Source organism: Zonotrichia leucophrys, chromosome 14, assembly GCF_028769735.1.
Source record: "Zonotrichia leucophrys gambelii isolate GWCS_2022_RI chromosome 14, RI_Zleu_2.0, whole genome shotgun sequence".
NCBI classification, from domain to species: domain Eukaryota; kingdom Metazoa; phylum Chordata; class Aves; order Passeriformes; family Passerellidae; genus Zonotrichia; species Zonotrichia leucophrys.
In genome coordinates this window covers 295,097-316,017 of record NC_088184.1, presented here as the reverse complement: position 1 = coordinate 316,017, position 20,921 = coordinate 295,097, and the positions used below count along the sequence as shown (strand labels likewise).

Genomic DNA, 20,921 nt, shown 5'->3' with positions numbered 1-20,921 from the left:
GCATCATTTCAAAGCATGACAAAAAAGTGAAAAGAAAATTGAGAATTTAAGACGTATGTTTCAGCAGAATTTGCCTATTTATAGAAAAAAGAACACATGCATTATTTTGAAGCTTTGCACAAAAGCTAATTTTATCTACACTTGTGTGTTAGAGATTGTTTTCCTCATACTCACTTCTTCGGAACCTGACTAACCCAGTACCTCTGGTACCCTTGTGAACAAAACCATCCTGAAGATATGAGTAGTTTTATTCATTTCTTACCAAACATTCTACAACTCCTATAGAATACTCTACCCTACTGAATATATGAATATGAGGGATATATGAATATACCCCAAGACTATCATGCACTGGGCTATTTTGAAGCTCTAAGGAAACAACTTCCCAGCCAAATGGAAAAGTGGTTTTGCTCTTACCATCTGCCAAAGTGATAAAGAAGGAGAGTCCTTCCTGGACTGCTGTTTTCAGAGGTGGTCCTATTCCAGCTTTCTTCCAGTTAAACATATCCAAGGCTTTCTCATCACCACTCACAGCTGCTTTTGCCAGCTGTACAAAGTCCCTGAAAAGAGAGATACTTCACTCCTAATTCTTTTCATAACTGTAGTTTCAGTCTCAAAGAATGGATGAGAAGTTAATAAAGCATATTGTATAAAGAGAACAAATATTTCATACACTGATTGAAAAAAGGGCGGACTCAAAAAAATACAAAACAAAATTTCAATATTAGTTTTCGTTTGCATTATTTCACCTTTTTTTCAAAACACGTCATTATTTTTTCAGAGATGTAAAACAGAAAAGCCCAGACAAGGAGAACTATGATTTTTCACTGCAGCTGCTTCCTATTTCTTGCTTGGACAGGAGAGAAATAATAATGTTTAAGAACTGACTTTTAATTATTTTTGACAAGAATATAATGATAATTGTGTTTCCAGTGTGTTTATGGCTTTCCACAATCAGCAATATTGCTAATTAGAAGAACTAAGACAGAAGAGTCAACAGCAACCAACAGATGATGTGGAGAAGAGAAAGAGGAGCAGTTACTGCACACAGGACACAGAGCCAGCTATCAGAGTGGAAGAAGAGCTTGTAAATATAGGGCAGTTAGGAAAAGAACATTTTTATATATTTTTAAACAGTCTATTTGTGGGTAGGACTTTCTTTCTGTGGAACAAGACAAAGACTTGGTCTATCAGAGCTCTGACGGGGCCAATACTCACTCACTAGGAGGGGGTGGCCAAAAGACACAGTGCCACAAGCATTTCCCATACTCCTGCTTAACCAGGGCAGGACCCTGCACTCTGCCCCGATGGTCCATTTTCCACAGACACAAGACACCGTGCTAGAAAAAGACAAGTTAATTCATTACCCTTTGCACACAGATGAGAATTCAGACTCAAGCTAATCACTGCACATAAAAATAAATGTTTTATTGATGGAGCAACCCCTTCCTTTTGTTTAGTTGACACATACAATTACACCCACTTAAAACTAAGCCACAGGGAACCAAAGCTATCTTTAACATTATATTATTTGCTCCCTTAAAATCAAATTATCTAAAAAAAGCTTATTGGCCCTATCCTTTTTTAGTTAAATCACACTGCCAGAGCAATTACATGGAACAGTCTTAGTTTTCTTCTGTAAGTAGCAGATGTAAATATTTGTCTTGATAATGTCCTTTCCACATTCTTTCTTGAAAGTAGTCTGATAGCTTATTTTTTAGCAATTGAAATAAAGGATAGCAGAGCACATGCATCCCTCAGTAAGTGTATATAAAACTGATGTAGATGAGCATGGGTATATGATTAGACATGTAAAGTCACAGGCTGTAGAAAGACTAAGGGCAGAATTTTTTAATTTCTGGAGCTTTCCTCCTCTTTCGGAGCAGACATTCAAGAGCTTACTTTTAGAAAAATAATCTAGTAACTAGAAAAATCATATATGCTAAAGAAAGGAAGTCTGATTAGCTAATTAACTCACAGGCCAGCCCTTGAGCCTGGCACAGGTGCTGACATAACTCACACCCTGCAGCGGCAGCTCAGGAGCAATAAACCCCTGGTGACTAAAAAGTGTGGAGACAAATTCCAATAAAATGACTTACAGTATATCCTCACAGTTGGAATGCTAAGAAGATTATCTATTGTTGTTGTTATGCTAGTGCTTATGAAACCAAATTGCGTTTAGGAACGTTCCATGTAAGCACTACATAAAAAAACCCAGCAACAATTTTCAATATCAAATTCAATCTCATTTTATTTTATTAAGATAGACAACCATAAAGTGGTATTAGAATTTGCTCTATTTTTATTTATTGTTTTCAATGAAATATCATCTTTTTCCTGGAAGTGGTAGCAAAAAATGGTCACTTATTCTTCACAATTCTAACTAGAAGCCACATAAGATGCAGCTGAGGCCTTCCAAAGTAACATTTCCTTCTGTTTTTCCTACGATTCTAACTTCTAACTTCTTTTCAACAGTAAGATGGCAATAGTTATACCATCCAAAACTGTTTATTAAGTGCTATGTGTCTGCAGGTTAAAGAATGCCACTCATCTGTGCAACAGTGACACTGCTGTGCTCCTGTCCCAAGAGGATACTTGCAGTTCATAAAATGTTTGCTAGTTACCTCTGAACATCACAGGATCCTATGAACCAACCTTGTTGGTTCCTCCTCTCACTCTTCCATCAGCTTTATATGCCACCAATTTCCAAGGATTCCCAACTAAAATCACCTGCACCATTCATAAGCTGGAGGAAAAGCCTGCAGCTTTCTAAAGCTGCTGACCTTCGTTCCACCTCCTTCTAGATATTCCAGCCTGTATCCAGATAACCGACTTGCACAATCTCAATTCTTAGTTAGAAGCACAGGAGATTGGAAACAAAAAAGGCTCACAACCTCTCCTAAGTCACACTGGAAAGGATGCAGAACTCATCTGTTTTCAAATGATATTTTTAAAGGACACAGGACATTGACCTTATCATCTATCTAAATGTCCTTTCCAAATGGAGATATTCTCTGATTCCATTCTGTAACTTCCCAATAATTTTTAAAAACATGAAGCTTTAAGTTACTTGGTATGAAAGCAATTTGCCTTACAAATAGGCTTTCATTATAGAAAGCACCTATATCCTCTGTGTGATCAAAACGTGGAAATCACTCATGTTCTTTTTACTTAAAACAAAATAAAAGCTTCTGATTTTCACAGTATCCTATTCCAACTTTATGAAGTTATTTTCAAATAATTTTCTTGCATTTCAGGATGTACAATGACAGAAATCCTAGTGAAGGTAGAATCATAGAATATGCTCAGTTGGAAGTGACTCACACAGATCATCAAGCCCAACTCCTGGCCTGCACAGACAACCCAACAACCCCACCCTGTGCCCCAGTGCTTGTCCCAAGGCTCCTGGAGCTCTGGAAGCCTTGCAGCTCTGAGCTTTCCCTGGGGAGCCTTTCCAGTGTCCAACCAGCCTCTAGGTGAAACAGAAACTTAATCAGGATCCAAATATTCATCTTATTTCTAAAGAATTTCCTCTAATATAAGCAGAACATGATCCTGGCAGCGCTCACCTAATGGAAGTTTCCTAAAAATAAGCCCTCAAGGGAAAAATATTAAAAAATAAACATATAAACTATTGGATAATACGCAAGAAATTAAGTCTATCTGTGCTACACCTCAGAGCGTAGCATAGTGACACTGGTTTGAAATCAATTTGAAAAGTATTTTGTTCATAAATGTAAGTTCTGTCTATATACATGTATTGGCTCATTATGATTAAGGCCTCAGCTACACTGAGATGTGTCTATCTTTTGCCTGGGAAGAACTTTCTCTTTTCTAAAAAAGAAGATGATAAATTCTCTTTTTACTCAATTTTGAATTTCTGCATTTCTGTCAAATGCAGCAGCAGAACTTTACAAACAATGAATAAAAATAACTTTTCCTCCCAATAAGAATATTGGGAATTCTAACATATAGGTAAGAGCAGAACTGAAATTCTTGTGCAAGCTCAAGTTTGAATCAGGGAAAATACAGGAAAAAAAAATGCAATTTTTTCTTCATTTGCTGACTCAGGAACTGGCAAAATCAGAATCTTCTATGAATACTTAATCCTGAATATTCAATAGCTACTTTCTCACTTCACTATGTAAAAGGGGAACCAGTTCATCAAGAAATAGTGTGTCACATTTCCCAATACAATCAATATGACACAATACTAAGGCATTCATAAAACCAGAAAAAGAGAGATTAACATGGGTTTCCTGTGAGCACTGCTCTGCACTCAGTATGGATGAATATGTTATAGCTGGAATTTGTTTCTCAACAGCTGTTCTTGAGTCTGCCCTAAAACTTGTGCATGGACAGGAGCAAAAGAATTCAAATGGTCTATACCTCTATTGCTCCATCCATTAAATAGCCTTAAACCTTCATCAATGCTCAGCACTCACTGAGATCCAACACAATTTTATTTACAGAAAAATTATAGAATGGCAATTCTTTAATTGTAGAAAAATATTGTAGAAAAAATTAAAACACTACGACTTTATTTTATTCCCTATCAGTTTTAATTTGTACCTAAGGAAAAGAAATTTCCCTCCCACACAAGTCTCCCTTCCCCATTGATCTCCTTTCCATGATCTTTTCCTATTACAGAGCTTCCAAGACTGTGTTCCACATCAAACCCATATGGCATTTCAGCTACTCACCCCATCCCCAGACACAAGGCAGGTACCACTTGTACTCCAGCTCAGGACTGTGATTTTGACGCTGTGATTTGGGGGTACAGTGTGCTGCTCCTTGTCTTGTTTGTTCAGTATCAGAACTCCTCCTGTCTCCCATCCTGATGCCAGAATGGGTCTGGAAGGGTGCCAGGCAAGTAATGTGACCTGAAAGCTTCTCTCAGCATGGCAATCAGGCACATGTTCTCCCTGCAAACAAAAATCAGTGTGAGCTCAGTCCAGTGGAAACTCAGCAACCAAACCTTCCAATTCATAGCCCAGTCAATATCAAGCTTTCTCTTCCATATAAAGGATATAAGAAGGCTTCAAGCATATTTCAAAGTAAAAAAAAGTTCCAGCTATTGAAAAAGAACAAAGCACATCACTAAGGACATAGAATAATCTAATGCTTCAACAGCTCTTAAAGCAGATCCTCCTTTAGGCATGGTTCACAAGAATATTTCATGCAAATCATTTAACCTCTCTAAGTATTTCTTTTTCCATTTTTTAAACTTGGATAACAATTTTTCAGAATACACTTTGAAAAGTACACATTTTATAGGCTATTGTATTAAGAGACATGTTTCAGTAACATGTTTCTGCTGCAGACTTAGATACTTTTAGTGCTACTTCTCTAAAATTATGCAAACCAAAGTCTTACACAAGGCTCTCATGTAAAAGTTAGAGTATGCAAAAGAAATATCTGTCTACAGGCAGAAAATCAGTTTAGTCTTGAGGTGGTAGAGTGATTTGTTCAGTTTCCATTTCTTAGTATGTTCTATTCACTTAAGAGTTAAAAAGCAGCAGCAGCATGTGTTCATTTACATACAAGTCTGAAAATCTCACACTATGAGAAGCAAAAAGCAAATCAGTAATCATCACAAACAAGACTTATAGATGGCAAACATCAAATTTCAAAGGAAAGATCAATTTAATTTATAAAGATCTTTTTAAAAATACATATAATGAGTGGCTGATGAATGGGTCATGTTCCATATAGCACAGGACACAGACAGTAATTAAAACCCAGAGATACTTCAGGAGGATAAGTAAGCCTGCAAAAACAGAGATTAAAAATATGAAGTTTTAAATCAGAACAATGATAAAGGTTGCTGAGAGAAGCTGTGTGACTTCTCACACATCTCACATCTCTGGAAGTATTCAAGGCCAGGTTGGATGGGGCTTGGAGCAACTTGGTCTATGGAATGTGTCCCTGCGCACAGCAAGTGGTTGGGACAAGATGATCCTAAAGGTCCCTTCCAGTCTAAACCATCCTGCAATTCTGTGACTCTGCATCGAGAACAAAAGCAAAGTTGTTGATTTTTCACCTGTTCCAGGTAGATATCCACACAGCCCCCACCTGCTGTGCTGATGGAAGCAACTGCCAGGAGTGGATGAAGTGGGTGCCATGCTATATGGGAAGGGGAGGCAACAGAATCAGGAGCATCTGTTCGATGATCCACGTACACAGCCATAAAAACAGGAGCTGTCTCAGACTGCACACCTGTACAAGGAATAAAAACATCTCTATCAGGTCTGCTTATGCAGATAATACATATACACTACATATATGCTGTTTATATTGATTTTATGCACTATATATAATGACATATATATGGTTAAAACAAGAGGGAAAATAAAACTACAGCATTATCTTGTTGCATATACTACATAGACATGACAATGTCAGAGTGGCATTTAAAAATAAAAGGAGAAACACTGAGCCTCACACTCTGTAGAGTCCCAGTGTACATAAGCCGGTACCAAGTCTCTCACCAGTGGCTTGTGCTGGCCTACTTCAAAGGACTCTGAAATAACTTAGTATTTACCAGAAAGCTACTTCCAGCAGCTTCAAATCCAAAGACGTTAATTAATGTACAAACTGAACTCTTTTATGTTAAGTCTCATGTCTCAGCTTTCAAAGTTTCAACAGTTGTCACCACTTAGGAGCTTGTACTGTTGAAATCACACTATCTGCTATTTATATTGGAACTGTTGCCAACATTTGAATGAAAAAGTAAGTGCTGCTGCTGCACAGTAAAGAACATGAGAACAAAACCCTTTTCAGTGTTGTGGGTCAGAAATCAAGGGCAAGGGCATCAGTAATAATTTGTAATAATTTATACACAGAAATTGTCTTTGGATTTGTGTCATGAGATCCAGTCAGCTCAGTTTCAAAACAAAACCACCTGGAGCGAAACACCTCAAATTCCTAGCAAATAATTAGTGAGTCACAGAGTTCAGTGGATCAACTGGCCCAGCCTCCCTGCACAAGCAATGTCTTCCCAGAACACATGGCATAGGATTGTGTCCAGACAATTCTGGATATCCCCAATGAGGGAGACTTCACATCCTCTCTGGGGCAGCCTATTCAGTGCCTAATCAGCCACACAGTAAAGATTCCCATGTTCCAGTTTCTGCCCATTGCCTCTAGAGCCATTGCTGAGCCCCATGGAGCACAGCCTGGTTCATTCTCCTGAGCTTTTCCCACAGACACTGACAGACAGGGATGAGGTCAGACAGGGATGAGGTCCCCTCTCAGCTGTCACTTCTCAAGGCTCAACAGCCCAGCTCCCAGAACCGGACACAGTGCTCCAGATGTGCTTCACCAGGGCTGAACAGAGGGGTAGGATCCCCTCCCCAGCCCACCAGCAATGCCTTCCCTCACCCACCCCACCATCCACCATCGTGGCCCCAGGGCACACAGCTGGTCAAGGACAGCTGGTGACCCCCAGATCCTTCCCCACAGGGATGCTGCCTAGCAGGGCAGTCCCCAACCTGGACTCGTCCATGGGATTATTCCTCCCCAGGTACAGAATCCTGCCAGGACCCGGAGAAAAACAAAACAAGATCCCCAAGAAAACAACACAAACGAACATAGACACAAAAAAGCCCCCAAGCATGAAATGTTTAAAATACTTCTGTGACATTTAAGGGGAAGAGATGTTTTCTTCTGCACAGGTAAACCATGAGTTCAGAATCCACAGGCACACACATGCACAGCAGTGAGCCACCAGCATGTAAAATGGGCATCAACAGACTCTTAAGGTCTCTTTTCTTTAAATCTTCTGTCAGTGCCTCAAATAACTAATTTGCCAGGCACTTAATTTAGACAGGTGGGCAACTCTGTTCAGTAAATTGGGAGTTCTGTATCTTGCCTCTGACACACACAAGGAACAACATCAACTACTGGATATGAGAGCAGCCAAGAGCAGTAACCCTAAGGACAAACCATTTCATCTTCCAACAAGATCCACTCACTTTTATCTGTACAATCCTTCAAAATCCTCACCATTCTCAAAGTGGCATTGCATGGTCCAGTTTTATCACCACTCAAAAAAAAAAAAAAAAAAAAAAACACAACAACAACAAAAAAAACAACTAACAAACCATTCAAATAAAATCTGGAGTGTTTTTCATCTTGATTTCATGTATTTTAAAAGTTTTCTTACATCTCCAGTACTGTTTCAGAATTCTGTGCCCATACTACTACTTTACTCCTTATTTTATCTGTTTCATTTTCCTCTAAGAGAGGAAGGATTTAGTCCATATTTGACTATAAGCTTTAGATGGGCTCAAAATTTGAAATAATAAAGAATTTCACTTCAGATTAAAACAAAAATGTAAGATGCCTAAATGAAAACAAAGCTACATTTCATATAAAATAACATTTTTATCAAGCCATACAGCTGTAATATCTTCTCTATAGACACCATTTTCTACTTTTAGTTGTTCCTTGCATCTGTAGTTATTAATATTACTTATTATTATTCAGATATTTCAGTTCCCTTCAATGACAGAAATAAGTTTATCAAGCTTCCAAATTGCATCTCTTGCTCAATTCAATAATTTAACTTTTGGAATTAATAGACAGCAAGAAAAAATTTTCAACCAAAACTGTGTAAATTTAAAATGGCAGACTGGCACTTACTAAAACAAGACTCAGTGATACTGTTGGGTAAATTATGGACAACCCCAAATATAAAATACTCCTCAACATCACAGTAACTACACAGAGTTGTGCAGCAGACTGCTACACACAAATAAATAAATGGCTTACATAAGTGGATTACTCAGTGGTGTAAATGAACCAACATTCATTTTCTTGCTGTGATCTTGGGAATTCATTACTCACATGATTACTGCTAGTTCATGTATTTAAACTGTAGCTTTGACAGCTGCCTCTTCAAAAAAGTCCTCAAAAAATAAAAAGAAAACCAAGTAACATCACCTCTACAAACTATCCAGCATGTTCTATTTTTTCAAAGTTTCAAAAAAAATAAAATTCTGAAAAAGTTAACCATTTTGTATTTTAGAATAGAACATAAACAAGCTCCCACACTTGATCTCAAAGATCAAATTAGATACATCTGACAGACACTTTTGAAACAGCCCACAGGCAATTCTTAAAAATGGTTAGACCTCATGGAATCTCAGCATGGTTTGGAAGGGACCTTAAGCTCATCCAGTTCCAACCCCTGCCATGGGCAGAGACTCCTCACACTATCCCAGGCTGCTCCAAATCCTGTCCAACCTGGCCTTGGACACTTCAGGGATCTGAGGGCAGCCACAGCTTCTCTGGGCACCCTGTGCCAGGGCCTCAGCACCCTCACAATAAAACTTTTCTTCTCACAATAAAACAACTTCTGCCAGTTTAAACCATTAGTCCTTCATCCTGTCAGTACACGCCCTGGAAAGAAGTCTGTATCCATCTTTCTTACGAGATCCCATAAAGTTCTTTTTAAGACAACTTCCTTGTCCAGCCATCCAGAAGCCACCCTGACAGTCACTCTCGCACCGCCTGAGCGGGGACCAAGGCAGCTACACCTCCACAGTCAAACCAGCTTTCCTTACCAGCCCAACCATAGGTTTCTCATAGCAGTCTCAGATGTCTGGATCATTAAAATAATTTCATTTTGGTGCAATAACAAAATTACAGCTCAAGCTGGTAATTCCAAGGAGGAATGTCAAACAAAGGATCCCCCGGGCTTTTACACCCTTTCAGTTTAAGGGCAGGGAAGGTCTGGGGGGTGTCAGCTGCTGCTGAGTGCCTCTGAGTGTCCCTGGCTGGGCCACAGGTCCCCATTGGTGTTATGCAGTCAGCAGTTCACAGCCTCTTGCTCTGGCCACCCAAAGCTCAACCTGCGGCTTGCACTGCAACTGCACCCTACAGACAACATCGCACTACAGACAACATTAACGACTGCAAATGACAGCAGCGAGCCAGAGCACGGGCACATATTTCACAAAATAACATCAACGATCAGGAAAAAAATATATATGCTATTCTGTCTTTGGGGACAGTGCTTAAAAAGCTGCTTTTATGTTCTGTCACAGTGTTATTGTGGTAAATAGGTATGATTCGTGCTGATAAAAATTGAAACAGTAATCAATATTGATGCAGTAATTAATATTTGAGAATAATAAAACAGTTAATAGTTAAAAGTTGTAATGCCAAAAAAGAGATGGAAAAGAGGGGCTCCACCCACCCCCCCATCCCAGCAGATGTTCTCAAGGACCACAGGAAAGAAGCTGAAGATACAGTTGCTAAAAATTACCAAGAACCTGGTTAGGTCCAAGAAAATGCTAATTATAAAGGACTTATTGCCTTGATATGTAGATGCAGTGATACGTTAGTCTTGGCTTACATTGTACTGGCTTAGTGCGCATGTGTAACCCAAAGGTGAATTAAAGGACAATGAAGAAGACTACAGGGCCTTCATCAGTGACGACCCCCAAAGACTTGTGCGACCACCAAACCGAGTGGTAGTGCATGCATGGTAAAAGTGGTAATGAAGGCAGAGACAGAAAAGTGACGAACTGAAAATAAGAGGAGATAGAATTGACACATGGCATATAAGAAGTGACTTTTACTTGGCAAGCTTGTACGTGAAGTGGCAAGGGTCAAGAACCCTGCCCTCCGTACCCCGCAGTTGTTTTTGCTTATGCGCTATTATTTGAACAAAATTATCCCTTATTTATATATTTTCTAAACTATTCAATTAAAATTGTTGCTACCTTAAATATTGTTTGGGTTTTTTTTGATGAGATAATTGGGCAAACATAACATTATCATCACATTTCATCGAGGTTGACAGCAACTTGGTTTGCTGTACCTGTGGAGCTGTGGACTCATCAGCCCCCCAGTCACCACACAAATGGTGAAAGGGGTCTCTGTCCAAGTTGCCTTAACAAGATTCTCTGGCAAGACTCCCAAAGCAAAGGTCTTTCCTTTAACTTCTACCTATAAGAAATGCTGGTTTTAAAATTTAAAATTGTTTAAAAGAGCCAGCGCCAGGAAAAAAAAAAAAAAAAAAAGATAATACAAAACTGCTCTGTGCTACAAAAAGATGGTTAATGACTATGTACAATCTTCTCTAATCAGTAAAACAGACGCAGCAAAAACCCGGTTGAATCCCGCACCCGCACAGAGGGAGAAGGGGTGGGGAACCTGTGCCAGGCAGAGCCAAGGCTGAAGCTGCCGTGGGCAGCTCCTGGAGTGACCGAACCCTGCGCGCGTTCCCCGTCCGGGCCATGATCGCCACTCGCCGGCACAGAACAAGGGGCTCCACAAACTCCACGGCTCCGAGAAGACAAACACGCGGGCCGCGCCACCACATTCTCGCTCGCGGGTGGATTCGGCCGCCCCCGCCGCCAGCAGCTCAAGTGCCCCTTACCTCCGGCTGACCGCGATCAACCCCTCTGTCGCGGGCCGGGCCCAGATACAACCATGAAGAGCCGGCCGACACGCCGCGGGCTGCTGCGCGTAGAGCCCGCCGCAGGCCGCACTCGCTCCGCGATGCTTTGCGTTACCCCGACAACGGGGAGAGTCGGGAGCGGAAACAGCCGAATCGAGCCGAGGAGTGACGGGAACTGCCGAAGCCATCCGGCGGCACACGAAGAGTGGCGGAAAGTGACGAGCACAGCGGGTTCGGCGGCCGTCCCGCTGCGCTGTCCCCGACAGTCTCAGAGGCGTCTTCAGGGTTTGGTGGCCTGGCCTGGGAGGAGTATTTTCTAGCGCAGGTGATGGACTGTGCCGCCGTCATGAGAATCGAGATCCTTCCCCAAACCCTCCCGATCCCCTACGCTATCAAGCACCTGCTGTGACGGAGTGTGACCCAGCTGAACCTCCGTGATATAGAAACGCATGTCGTAACCATATTTAAGTGTACCGCCCGGAGCTCAGCGGCTCTTTCAGAGTTTTGGGGGGAAAAGCTTTTAACTTAACGACTATGTCTTTCAAGTAACATCTAAATGAAGACAACCCGTAAAGCCCTCCTACCACCCCACACCCCTCAGCACCACCATGCCAGGTATAGCCCAGCTCCATGCCCGGCTCCCGCCCCCATCGGGCCTGCAGCCAGCCCCAAGAGCCAGGCTTGCCTAACTCCTTCAAAAGGGTTGAAAAAATTCAAGACCAAATCCTCACAGCACTGTCCTACCCATAGTTATTTGTAATTCCTCTGAAGTCACAACACTTCTGTGCAAGCTGATGAAAAGCAGCCACACCTGGTACAGCTACAACAAGCAGCTCCTGTATATTTCCAGGTTGACTGGCCATGTGTAATGTGTCATTTATGTGGTGTTTATAAGTTTCCTTTCCCAAATATGCAGGGACTCTTGTGAAGGAAAAAAAACCCAAACACAACAACAACAACAACACAAAAAAAAACCACCCCACAAAATACACAAAAAAACCCCCCTCTGATTTGGTAGCAAGTAGAAAAAAAGTACACAGTGAGAGACACACAGTACATTGAAACACACTGTGTATCTGTAGAATTATGGGCAGCATTCAGGTAGAGAGGCAAAACACTGGCTTTAGACCTTGTTACACGTCAGCAACTCCCATAGAACAGAGCAGCAGAACTGACAAAGTCCTGTTTCCTGGAGTTTTGTATCTTCTCTCTCTACAAGCATCAGCTCTAACAATCATTTATGGCATCTCTTCGTGGTGGATTCCTTGAACATGCAATAGCCCAGTTGGCTCACTCAGATGCCAATCCCCGAGTCAGAAATTCATCCATTGCCTCTGCCCAGCCAATTGTTCTCACTGTAGCCTTGAGTTCACCAGATTAGAGGTTGAGGATTTGAGCAGACCACGTGCAGATGCCTTGTTGTCTTAGATAACCAAGTTGTTGTGGAAACTACTGCAACTACATGATACACTCAAGTCAAAAACATACAGCCAGCTGAAACTTCAAAAAGTCATCTAGTCTATCATCCCTTTCTGGGCTGGAATAAAAATAGTCTAAACAACCCACTTGAGTCTCTGTTCAAGTGAACACTTTGCAGCTCTCAGAATTGGCTGGTTTCAATGTTGCACAATATTTTTCCCAATAACTAAATTACATATTCCTACTTGTGCAGGCTTAGCTGGGAATGAAGTTTTCCTGCCCTTCAATATTCAACAGAGAAGCCCTGTTTCTGTGATAAATAGACAAGTGAATGTGGACTCCTCGCATCTTAACATCTTCCCTTCTACTCATAAAGTCACCTAACCACAGAATGGTTTGGGTTGAAAGAGGCTTTAAAAATCATTTAGTTCCAAGTCCCTGGTATCATAAAAGACACAGCTCCAAATCCCTTAAGTCCCAGGACTGGCTGCAGTAGTGAAGTTGCGCACAGCCCATTTCCTCCCTTCCCCTAAGGGCTTGACCTCACACCCCAAGAAGAAAACAAAGTTGCATGACTGGGTGCTTCCTTATTCTGTAAGCAATACGGGATTAACAATAGCAGTCTGTCCTTCCATTTAAATCCTCTTACATGCACGGGAAAAAACTGCTTTAGCAACTCAAAGATCATCCATTATTGTCTGCCAGAATAAACAATTTCAGAGCCTTTTAAGAATAAATAAATTATTAATGAAATCTGCTAGCTTCTAAGTAATCTAAAAGCAAAATACAGAACATTCACTATATTGGTGACTTTTACACCTAGGATCTTTGGAAAAAGTACTTCCATGTTGTAATTTGCAATGATCATGCACATTAGATTCAAAATTTAAAAAATCAACAAATGTAAAGTATTAACTTTGTCTTTCTGCTGAACAGTTCTGCATTGCTTGCTCTATTTTCTAGTAAAAATGCAATTTTTTATTCATACTTTAAAATACACAGGAGGTGGGATAAATCCAAGTTAATGTTCTTGCCTGGCCTAGAAAACCATGACAACAAACACTGGAAGATTATTTGCATTTTGTAGCTGTGCAGGTCTGTAAAACCAGAATTGCGAGGAAGGGCCATCATCAAAACTGAACAAATGGAAGCTCAAGTGTCTTTTGGCATCTCACCCTACCCCTGCCTCTCAGCTCTTGTCCAACTCCTTCCCAGTCAGCTTTTCTCTCACAAACATTTAGACACATGAGCAATTTCACCCCTTAACAGTCCACTGGAGGCAATGAGGCCATTCAAGCAGGGAAAGTTATTTACATACAGAGAATGGAAACTTTCATCTGGAGAGCTGAACATAACTGCACATCTCTCTGCAAAGCACTATGGAAATACATGGCAGTGGAGATGCAGAATCCATTTCCTAATAGTATTGTTGAATTTGGTTGTGGCCAAGGAGAAAAAATAAACTATATGATCTTGTGCAAGATTATAACAAAATTGGGAAATATTTTCTTTAAAAAACCCCAAACAACTAAGATGTAGATTTAAACACAAAGCTCGGCACTGGAGACAAGCCTTTTTTAACAAATTCCATTTAGAGTAGTCCACTTGGTTACTCACAAATACACTTTACAGCATATTTAGAGGTAATAACACAGTGCTCAAGACATATTACCTTTCTACCATCATAGATAATTATTTGCAACATACTCCAAGGGAGCCCAATTTTCCAGAATTTGGACACCACCATGAGGTTTGCCTACTTATGACTTTATTCCTAAGCTTACAAAGATTTTCCTTGGAAGAGGACTAAGGCACCCTTTCCTGCTAGGAAAATTATGAAGATTCAAAAAAGAGGATGATCTAATGTTCTTTCCACAAACATGTTATTAAGGGAAAAGTATCTCGTGCAGTATCAGTTATAAGATTTTTTTAAATTATCCTGCTTAGCTGCTAACGTGAATTCACCACAATGAAGTATCAGTCCACATCAAGGAGCACCCACTGCGAAAAGAAGAACGCCCAGCAGCAAATGCAGCCCTTGAACGTCCCAGCTGCCCCAGGGAGAGCGGCCCCTCGGCTTTCCTGGGGGTCCCGGCGAAGGGAGCGAGTCAGCGGTGTGAAAAACGCCAGTCACTTGTTTTTAAAATTTTTAAACTTTAATAGTAATAAAATGGTTATAAAATTAGTAACACAATTAGAGTAATAACAATTGGGACAAATTGAATTAAGACAATATGAGACAATAAAAACAAAGAGTTACGGACGTCCGGGTACCTTTTTCTGGGCATCACGAGCCCAAAAAAAGGCACCCGTTAACAAAGGATTAACCCTTAAGAACGATAGGCCGTTGCATATTCATACACTTCATACATGATGCATAAATTCTATTGAAACACAGGATTCTGTCTGGTCAGTGTCAGCTACTCCCTTCTAATCCTAACAGCGCCTCCAAGCCGGGAAGAAGTTTGTTTCTTCTGATGAGAAGGCAATAAATTCCCTTTCTCTGAAAGATCTAGGTGTCCTGTGTCTGCTGTCTCGCTGCAAGCCCTTTCTGTTAAACAAAGCATCTTACATAGCATCGTTCCTATTTTAGCAATTTTTATAACCTAAAACTATATTTAACACAGTACTTAAGAAAATTAATACAGCATTATTTTCTAACACAACACATATAATATTCATTTTAATATTTGCGAAAAGCCAATCATAAAATACATGCATTTTTCACAAGCGTTACGGGCGCGGGTCCGGCGTCAGCGGGCAGCGAGCCCCGGCTCCGCGGGCCTGCGGAGAGCCTCGGGCGCAGCTGCAGCGCCCCCGCGCGGCGGCCGCAAGCACTGCGCCGCACGCGAGCTACCCGCTCCCTGAGCAATGGACCTGGGCCCGCTCTAAAGGGCTCGGCTAGATGGCTCTCCATTGGCTTTTCTTTCAGCCAATCAGCGGCCAGATCTCGGGGTTCGATCCACGCCTAGCCGACACGCGCCACCGCCTCTTCCTCCGCGCGGAGCTTTCGTCACGCGCCCCGCGCCGCGCTTTGTTTGGCTCGCGCTGGGGCCGTGGCCCCGCCCCCGCCTCGCTCCCGCTCGCCCCCGGCCAATGGGGCGCGTCGCTTGGGGGGCGGGGAGCGCCGGCGCTCTCAGCTGGGCCCGCGCGCCGCGGCCCCGCCCCCGGCCCGGGCAGGGTGAGGAGGAACCGGAACCGCCGCAGCCCCAGCCCGGCCCGAGCCCAGCGCGGTCCCGAGCCCGGCGGCGCTGGGACCGCGGCTGGGTTTCGGAGTAGCCCAGGGAAGAGGTCGGCCCCACTGCCACGAACGGGGCTGCCGCCGCCAGCAAAACTGGGAGGGCCGCTGGGCTCCGCGCCGGCCGCCTCCGGAGCTGGCGGGTGTGGGCGCAGCTCGGAGGTGCCTGGAGCTGTGGGTGCCGGAGTAGCCGAGGCAGCCGCCGGCGGAGGAGCCGGAGCGCGTAGGCTGCGTGACGGCATTGATGCGGCAGGTGAGGCAGGGGCGGGGGATGGAACCTGCGGGGCGGCACGCACCCGGCCCTGGGGAGACCGGCCCGGCCCCGCTTGGCCCCTCCGGGCCGGCCGCGCTTGGGGAACGCGGCTCTGCGGCGCTTACGGGAGGCAGCGGAGGGACGGCCACGAGGGTGTAGGCGACTAAAGCAGCTAGGCTGAAGAAATTTTCAGTTTAGGAGAAAAAGGGAAAGGAGGAAGAAGGTGAAAACGAAAGGAGAAAGCAGCTATAACGGGGAAACTGCCCGGCTTAGGCAGAATGCTGGAAGGAGCCAGCAGCTGAGAAGTGGGGCAGATCCTGGGGTGTGCTAGTCGGGTCCTGTAAGGAGCTGTCCCCAAGGAGTGTGGCTTCGTTTCCCCTCTCCTAATTGTTGGGGGCCAGTGGGTGGGTGCATCGTTTAATTTGCAGTAATAAAACCAAGCTTGAAATTATTTAAGCCTTGTTTATGCAAAGTTTTTGAGCACAAGCTGTCAGAATAAATATTTCTGTCCTCAAAATAACTAGAAATGCTAAGGTTTGGTGAGTGAAGAACCAGTCTGTAACTAAGGACCTGTCGGGTGACTAAATAACCAATTTTCAGTGTGAGCTTGGATCCACAGTTCAGAACAGCTTATTGGGCGTTTTCAAGGAGCGAAACATTGCCCAACACAGTTCTGGACGGATTCAGTGTTTTAGCTGAAAATTAGACGGAAAAATATAATCTTAATAGTAGGAATACATCTCTTAAGCAGTAACTTGATGAATTTGTATGCCATATCATGTTGATGCATTTTCGTTAATTTGAACCTTGTTATCCTGGCGTCGGCCTAATCTGTAGAGATTCCAGTGTTTGTCATATTCAGAATTTCCACCTCTTGTTGGATATCTTTTCTTGTTTGTTGTCTTTTAGAGGGAAATTGGATGGTGGCTCCTGCCATAGTGTCAAGGTAGCTGCATCCCAAGTGCTCCTTGGTTCAAACTGGTTCTTTCTTGGAAGTTGACTTCTTTTAGATATGCTGTCAGTAATATTTTTACACTCTTTAGGAAAAACTAAAGCAGTTGCTGGGTTTTAACAGATAATGTGATTTAATGCCTTAAGCTTGTGTCCATATCTGACATTTTGTTCCAAGTATTTGAAAAAAGCCTTCAGAGTTGGGAGGATTTGTGAAGTCAGCACAAGAAGTAGTCATCCCAGCAACTGGTCGCAATGTCAGGTCTGAAAGTTGACAGATGCCTTTGAAAGCCCAGGGATGCTCCCTTGGCACAAGGCTTCAGGGCTGCCCTGCTTGGCCAGAGTCTCTGCATGGTCAGGAGCAACGAGGCAAGGGTGTGCAACCGCTGTAGGTGCATCTGAAGTTTATTGACTTCCAAATTGAAAAAAAAAAAAAATTTAAAAAAGGAGAAAAAATGGGGTGGTATTAATTCTCTCCCAGCAGAGGCGGCAGGCAGGGGTGCTGGCCTGGGGAGCCAGTCCCTGGCCGTTCCCGGTGACAGAACAGACCCGGCCCACGGTGCTGCCGTCGGCGGGGGCGGCGGGGTCGGGGCGGCCCGGCGGAAAGGAGCGCGGGGAGGTGCGGGGTGGGGGCGGAGGGGAGCGGGAACCTCGGGAGCCTCGGCCAGTCCCAGCCCCAGACACACACACAGAGGAGGAGAAGCCGCCGCCGCATCCAGGAGCATGGATCCCCCCCCCGCGGCGGGCCGGGCTGCGGCTCCGCGGTGAGGAGAGAGGAGAGCCCTGGGCCCGGGAGCCGCGGAGGGGTGCGATGGGATGGGGTGCGATGGGATGGGATGGGGGAGCAGCACTCCCCGCTCTGCTCTGCTCTGCTCCGCTCCGCCGGCCCAGCGGCTACCGCTCCTCCGGCGCTGGCGAGCGCTGCCACACGCCCGAGTTTGGCCGGGCGATTTCTCGGCCAAAGGCGGCCCGGAGCCCTCCGGGACAGAGACGGGGGGCCACCGGGGGCCCCTGGCTGCCGTTTGGGCCGGTTTGGGAGGGGTTGTGGCGGGGCTTTCCCCCTCCCACCTCGGCACAGGTTGTTGGGTCGGGACAGCAAACGAAGGGGGATTTAGTAACAAACAACGGCGGCCATGTTGAGAGGAATTTCTGCAGCTAAACTTCTCCCCTCTCAGCCCAGGGGTTTCTCTGCCTCCCCGGGGGGCTCCCTGGGCTGACTGTGTTTCCCCCCCTCTTTTCTCCCTCTCCTCCCCTGCAGGATGACAGTGAAACTGGGAGAGAGCAGCGGGGAGGAAGGGGTGAAAAAGCTGGGCAAGAGAGCAGGAGGAGATGAGGAGTCCCTGGAAGAAGAAGGGGCAGGAGGAGGAGGAGAGGCAGCTCCAGGCAGCAGCAGCACAAAGAAAGAAGAGAAGATCATTAACAGCAACACTACCAGCAGCTCCCCACCGAACCCCAGCTTGTCACCGGCCCCTGCCTCTCTCCAGCCCTCCCAGAGCCAGGACCAGCATCATTTTCTCAGGTCCAGTGTCAGACCTCAGAGCAAGAGACTGAAGAAGGATTCCCAGGCATCCTCCTCGGTAGGCAGCAGCACTGCCGGGAAAGGCAAAGGTACTGTGTTTTGACACCCTAAAAACATGCAGGGAAGGGGGATGGCAAAGAGGGGAGGCACCTGTGGGGCTGTGGGATGTCATTCTCTTTCTGTAGATGCCATCTTTTGTTTGGTTTTGGGAAGGTGTTTTGGTGCTTGTTTCTCATGGCTGAAATCTTCTTTGTGTCCCAAGGCTTCAGCTTCTCTGCTGCCCACTGTCCTCTGCACTTCCAGAAATGGGGGGTCTGGATATTTATGTGGAGGAGGGAAAAATTCTACATTATTGAAGCAAATCTTTAATGTCTTTATTTCATCTCTCTTGAGTTTTGGGAAATTCCTCTATTTTTATTAGTGCAGACTCTAGCTAGCTGTGTAATTAAGTGGCTGCACTCTGAATTCTGTTCTTGGATAGTAAAAAATATTCACTGGGCTAGTTAACATAGGGAAAAAAATCCCACCCACAAGACATTGATGGTTTCCCCCAGTTATTTCTATTATCCAAATAATTATTTTGGAAACAGCAATGAAATACACATATTGGCATATTTGTTTCTAAGGTATTGGGAGTCCTGTTTCACAACAGTTTGAGCATCTATGTGATTTGAGTTTTTATTAAGATTGGTTTGTATACATCTGAAGGTCTGCAGGTACAGACATACATACACCTGCTTTTCCACTTAGCATTGGAGACAAGAATTTGACTTTTTTTTTTGGTGCTGTTTCTAACTTGAATAGCTGGAAGACAGCAGGGATATTTAAATATTTTGGTGCTATTGTGTGTGCTCAGCAGTGACTGATGACATCTCAGCACTGCAGTTGAGCTGTACTTGAGCCTAATTTTGGATATCATGTGCTAAAGAACTCAAGTGTTATTTTCTGTTAATTTTTGAGAAAAACAGCACTCAAAGATTGCATCAACATTTAAAATAATGAAATTTACTGTTGTCTGCTAAATTGAAGTATAATTCCATGTTGCATAAATTTGTCTTGGAGGTTACCTCACTCTTGTCCATCTCAGGGGTGTGCACATGCTGGGCATTAAGGAAGCATTACAGTTATGATCGTTTTGTGTTGCAGTAAAAAAGCAGTGCAAATTGGGATAGTTTAGTTATTGTTATATCAGAAAAAGGTTCTTGAACTCAGTTGCTTGACACTTGGTATAATTGACTAAAGTATTTCTAAATACCTCAGTAAGTCCTCTTTAATCTCTTGAATGTTAAATGAAAGCTCTCTGTGGTAGTAGAGGACAGAACAGAAAGGTCTACGTGATTTTTCTTCCAGTTGCATGAAACCAAATAAACAAACAAATGGAATACCCAGGAGTGTTTAGCTATGTCTATGTATAATTAATTCCAGGATTGTAAATAGTATTGGATGTGAGGAGGTGTTTCTTTGAAATATGTCTTGTCTGTGATTCACAAGTTGAATATGTCCATTTGAAATTATTCCATTGATTTGGAAGTCCATACATGTGTGAACAAGTACGTGTGTTTGTGTAAGTGTATATTCGTGTTTGTACATGAACATTTATTTCCAATTCCAGAGCAGCAGAATGATTTTAAACTAAGAATATCCAGACAATAGGAAAAGAAATTTCATTCACTTGCAATTCAGATTCCAAAACAAACATAAGAAAATTACATACAGAGCAGAAAATATTAATTCAGTAGTCATGGATAGTGCTTGCAATCACTGTACTATGTTGTCAGGTTTGGGAGAACTTCTTAAATTCATCAGGAGTGACTGTGCTAGAATTATGACTGTGCTTTCACTTTTTCAATTTTAAGACCAGCCACAGCTCTGCCTTGCCAGATTTGGTGTGAATGTGTACAATTGATTGGATTTTCTGATATGGTGGAGATTATAATTGTTAGATTTTGGAGAACAGAGCCATGGAGCGGGATCCTTTCTAATTTGAGCTCTTTATGTTCACAGATGCCTAATGAGAGGTTTTCCAGGCTTGTCTAAATTCTCCCTAGTGGAATGCCTTGTGATCAGAATTCATAGTGCTCTGTGTTCCGAGCGAAGTGTCTCACAGAACCAGCTTCTGCTAGGGAAT

The 20,921-nt window shown here is 43.3% G+C and overlaps 2 protein-coding genes across 7 annotated transcripts in view; one reads left to right on the top strand and one right to left on the bottom strand.

Moving 5' to 3' along the window:
* The window catches only part of IFT140 (intraflagellar transport 140), an 83,880-nt gene extending 72,322 nt beyond the window's left edge, over positions 1-11,558 (bottom strand). Inside the window, exons 1-5 of one of the 3 annotated variants that reach the window (XM_064726092.1) lie at positions 11,393-11,558; positions 6,044-6,219; positions 4,704-4,925; positions 1,219-1,340; positions 418-560 (exon numbers count right to left, since the gene is read on the bottom strand). In XM_064726092.1, coding sequence (XP_064582162.1) covers positions 418-560; positions 1,219-1,340; positions 4,704-4,925; positions 6,044-6,190 — 634 coding nt within the window. In that variant the 5' untranslated portion in view covers positions 6,191-6,219; positions 11,393-11,558. Of the gene's footprint in view, positions 1-417; positions 561-1,218; positions 1,341-4,703; positions 4,926-6,043; positions 6,220-11,392 lie in introns of those variants that run through there. The other 2 variants (XM_064726093.1, XM_064726094.1) reach the window with 2 other exon arrangements.
* Positions 11,559-16,003: 4,445 nt separating this feature from the next.
* Positions 16,004-20,921, top strand: part of CRAMP1 (cramped chromatin regulator homolog 1) — a 50,233-nt gene continuing 45,315 nt past the window's right edge. For 3 of the 4 annotated variants that reach the window (XR_010442016.1, XM_064725726.1, XM_064725725.1), the window contains exons 1-2: positions 17,935-18,038; positions 18,533-18,882. Coding sequence is in view for 3 of the 4 variants with exons in the window: in XM_064725726.1 (XP_064581796.1) it covers positions 17,998-18,038; positions 18,533-18,882 (391 nt within the window). In the remaining variant the exon portion in view is untranslated. Of the gene's footprint in view, positions 16,324-17,934; positions 18,039-18,532; positions 18,883-20,921 lie in introns of those variants that run through there. The other variant, XM_064725727.1, reaches the window with a different exon arrangement.